Raw genomic sequence first — 4391 nt, forward strand, 5'->3', positions numbered from 1 at the left:
CCCTAAATCTAGCATGTTGATCACATAATCATATCATAACTAAACTTGTATGGGTAATTTCGGAGAACTTACTTGAGTTCGGCTGATTGCATGCACCACACCCTTTTTCTCTTTTTCATAGTTCCTTTCACTTCTCAAAGTTCTTTTCTTTTCTCAAAATTCTTTTCTTTTTCTCAAGCTATTTTTAGAAAATGATTCTCTTTTGAAAATTCTCATACCAAGTCCTCAGTTTGAGTTCAAACACACCCGAGGGTGTGCCCGAATCCCTCAAACCAAGGCTCTGATACCAACTTGTGAACCGCTGACCCTTCGGCTCCCCGAACTATCAATACCCAAAACAACATTTAGATCATAATAATCCAAAAGTCAACCCTGCTCAAACATGGTCAAAGTCAACAGTCAAAGTCAACCTCTAGTTGACTTGACTTTCCGAGTTGTTCTACCAACTCGCCGAGTCCATACCCCTACAACCCCATACAACCCTTTACTCAACTCGTCGAGTCTAGCAAGAACTCGACGGGTTCTTCTTCAACCATACAATCGGGACCATCTTCAACCGACTCGTCGAGTTCATCCTTGAACTCGACGAGTTCATCATCTACATATGAATGTGTCTAGACTGTGACTCACCGAGTTGTATGAACAACTCGTCGAGTCCATCTTCATAGATTGGGAGGTTGCCCTAGACTCGCCGATTTCCTCCTTGAACTCGTCGAGTACAATGAACTTCGTGTCCAATATGGACCCGGACCGGCTGAGTCCCTTACCAACTCAACTCATACCCTTAACAGAAGGGTTTTGGGGCAAGAAATTGGCCTGACTCGCCGAGTCCTACAAGTGACTCGCCGAGTCCCTCTATGTCCAACTCTATTCACAAGATTTCGGACAAGCACAAGGCATCCAAGACCCAGATCTAGCCTCCTAGGGTCGGAATATCACGCAAAGCTGCTACCTTTGCATCCATGCATGACCCTTTTTGCTCAAAAGGCCATAACAACCTCTTAAACTTTTCATGGGGAGTTCTATTGGCATAAAACTTCCACCTTTATGCCTTTACTACTCTAAATACTCCCAGATCGCTTGGGGACGTCCAAATCCCACAAGAAATCATTCTTGGTCCATAAACTTCATAAAAAGGGCTATAAAGAGATCTAACAAACTAAAAGTCAAGATGAAGACTTGATTACCAATATGTGCAGCAACTGGGGTGAATCTTCTGGATCTACTCCTTCCTCCTTGAACCTCCAACCTTCTATTTGTTCTTCCAAGCTTCAAGAATGCTCCAAGTCTCACAAATTGGCTCACAAACTCAAGGGAGGCTCTAGGGTTTCGTTCTGGACTTGAGAGAGTATCAAGGTGGCTGAAGAAGGGTTGTAATGTTCTTTAAATAGGGTACAAGGCCCGCATTTAGGGTTTTCCCAAAACCTGACCAACTCGCCGAGTCAGTCTTCTGACTCGTCGAGTAGGTCACTTATCCTGCGACCCAATTCGCGATCCTACTCGTCGAGTCACCCATCGACTCGACGAGTCACTTCCTCATTTGAGGTTTTCTTCCCTTTTCAGGCCTTCTGGATTCAGGGTGTTAAAGAATTGAAACTAGCGACCGAATTCACCTAATAATTTGCGAGATATTTTTTCAATTGTTGATTCCATCATTAATCCCTTGATAAATTGCTAAAAATTTACGGAATATAAATTTTGTTGATTTTCGTCGCTGATCAGGTAGTGATTATTTCCGTTTCCTGATAGCTGTTTTTCTAGTAGTTGTCTTATAATCATTCCTTTTCCAATAGCTAAAAAGTATCGATGACCTCAAAAAGGTCTACTTATAAAGCATGTACTTCAATAAGGCTGTATGGAGCGGTAACATGCTTATCATGTTGCCACATAGGATTTTTTAATGCCTCCTAGGATGGAGAGAGTGATAACATCCAAGTTGCAAAAAGTAGGGATTGGTAACATCAAATAACTGTATTATTTTAATTTAAAGAAAAACAGAAAAGAAAAAAAAGCAAGCCAATCAAAGCCATTTCTCTTCTCTTCTTTCTCTCTGTCCTCTCTCGCTACATGGCTCGCGAGATATTTTTGGTGACTTCCTTAACACTTTGAAGGGAATGGGTTTGGCGACCTTAACGAGCTAGATGTGAGTCCCTAGCGAGGGCCACTCCCTCCAGCCTAAACATTTCAAAGACCCGTCAACTTTAACTAGGGTGATCTTGGGAAGTATCAATCCGAAAAATGCAAGACACTTGATATATACCAGAATATTGAATTATTATTGTACATGTTTTTTTCTCCCAACTGAATTCTTAAGTCCGCGCGCAAAACTGCTATTATAATAATCACGATTCAAAATAATGTAAAGCGTGACTTGGCGGCAAGGTAAAAGTTAAACTATGGCAAGCTTTGGCGAGTCATGACGTTTTTCATGACGTGATTATATTATATACATTAAAAGATATAAATCATATAATTATTGAATTTTATCAAATATATGAAGTTTTTAGAAGCGTTATAGTAATATCTAATAGAAAAAAGTTTACAAAAAATCATTTATTTTAGGCCGGATAAAAAAACAAAAGAAAAAAAACAGAAAAACCTACGCCTTGAAAAAAACTCGCATCATAGCGCGATAAGGCACGCCTTGACACGTTATTTGGGCGTCACGCTTCATAAACCCGCCTTGGACGTTTTCGTAACGGCCACACCACGATTCGCGCAATACATGTTGTTGAATTACTGTCTTATATTCAGTTAAGTTTCCCGGTCAAATTAAAGAATAAGAAAAAGGTATGTACTCAAAACCTTTATTAAGATCTATGTTCATATATTTTTTTTATTGATACCGGACGTAATTTGGTTTTTAAAGAAGCTATTGGAATAAAAGATATATCAGGGTCTACCTTTTAAACAAAGACATATTTGTCGCAAATTTATTTGTAAACTTGTTTGATCTACCTGCTAGATCTAGATTCGAGGTTTCTGTATTTTCGGTGGCAACAAACCATCATAACTTGGTAATCCTTGCGGAGAAAGTATATAGCATAAACTTATGTTGTCATGATCCATGTTTAGCGATAGTACTAATATGTGTCACTACAATCATTAATTAATATTCCTCAGACGTCAGGCTAAAGTCGATAGCGAATGATCCAAATGTGATTTATAAAATGTTATGTTAACAATACATTAATATTCATTATTTAACAATACATTATCTATTACCAGTTTACCAACATCGTCCTTCAATACAAACATGAAAGCCAAAACATATACACATTAACCAATATTATATTATATATTATGATAAAATTCACGCAGCAGACTTTGTTGCCTTAATGTCCCCACCAGAGCTCTCTTGGCCCATGATATCAATAACTCTAGATTGTTTCTTCTCGTGAGCCAACTTCGGCACCTTGATCTTCAACACACCGTCTTCAAGATGTGCCATTATCTTCTCCATGTCCACATTCCCCGGCAACCGGAACTGCCTCCAGAACTTACCACTCGTCCTTTCCGCCCTATGCCACTTATCACCGTCGACTTCCTCCTCAGCCTTCCTCTCTCCGCTCACCTTCAAGACTCTGCTCTCTTCCACCTCGATCTTTATGTCCTCTCTCTTCAACCCAGGTACATCCAAGGATATCTCGTGATGTCCGGATGTCTCCTTCCAGTCGGCTCGTGCCAGGTTGATCGTTTCAAGGTTTTTCGGAAGATGAAGTGGGTTATGTTCCAGAATCTTGAATGGGTCTTCGGCGGGGATCATCATGTCCCAAAGAGGTCTGTTGTAGGGGATTAGAGCCTCCGTTTTTGTAGGTAAGCTTATCGTAATCAATGCCATTAATGCTGTCAAAGCAAATAATGTGATCGTACGCATTTTCGACATCGGCATTTTTTGTGGTTTCAACTTTCTAGAAGGGGACTTTGTTGATTGAATCGAAAAATAGCAGATAGTGAATTGAAGTATGTTTGATATGCTGCAACCTTTATTTGATTGTCGAGTTTTGTGTTTGAATCAGGAATGTTGGGTTTATATAGGCGATGGGAAAAGGATCTCTCGAGTCTTCCACCAGGAAGAGAAGGATCTGTGTTTTTCGAGAGACTGCAAGAAAGAAGACTGTATCTAGAAGTCTCCAGACTCGTATGGAATTAGCTTTTAAGTAAAAATATTTTTTTTTATATAAAATAAAGATACAATAAAATCCGTTAAACATTCTATAATCTTATTTTTTTATTTGATACTGAGAAGTAGGAACCTACACTCGAGACTAATTCTCATTTTTGTTTGGTAAACATTGTGTGTACCACAGTAGAACCTACACTCGAGACTAATTCCCATTTTTGTTTGGTAAACATTATGTGTACCATTCAGATTACAATTTGTTTCTATC

The 4391-nt window shown here is 39.3% G+C and overlaps 1 protein-coding gene across 1 annotated transcript; it reads right to left on the reverse strand.

Moving 5' to 3' along the window:
• Positions 1 to 3228: 3228 nt before the first annotated feature.
• Positions 3229 to 4113, reverse strand: LOC145137778 (22.0 kDa heat shock protein-like). The gene has a single exon (XM_079071917.1). The coding sequence runs from the start codon at positions 3890 to 3892 to the stop codon at positions 3314 to 3316; it is 579 nt and encodes a 192-aa protein (XP_078928043.1). The 5' UTR covers positions 3893 to 4113; the 3' UTR covers positions 3229 to 3313.
• Between the last annotated feature and the right edge of the window lie 278 nt (positions 4114 to 4391).

Source organism: Lactuca virosa, chromosome 9 (assembly GCF_052849685.1).
Source record: "Lactuca virosa cultivar CGN04683 chromosome 9, Lactuca_virosa_CGN04683_v6, whole genome shotgun sequence".
Taxonomy (NCBI): Eukaryota; Viridiplantae; Streptophyta; class Magnoliopsida; order Asterales; family Asteraceae; genus Lactuca; species Lactuca virosa.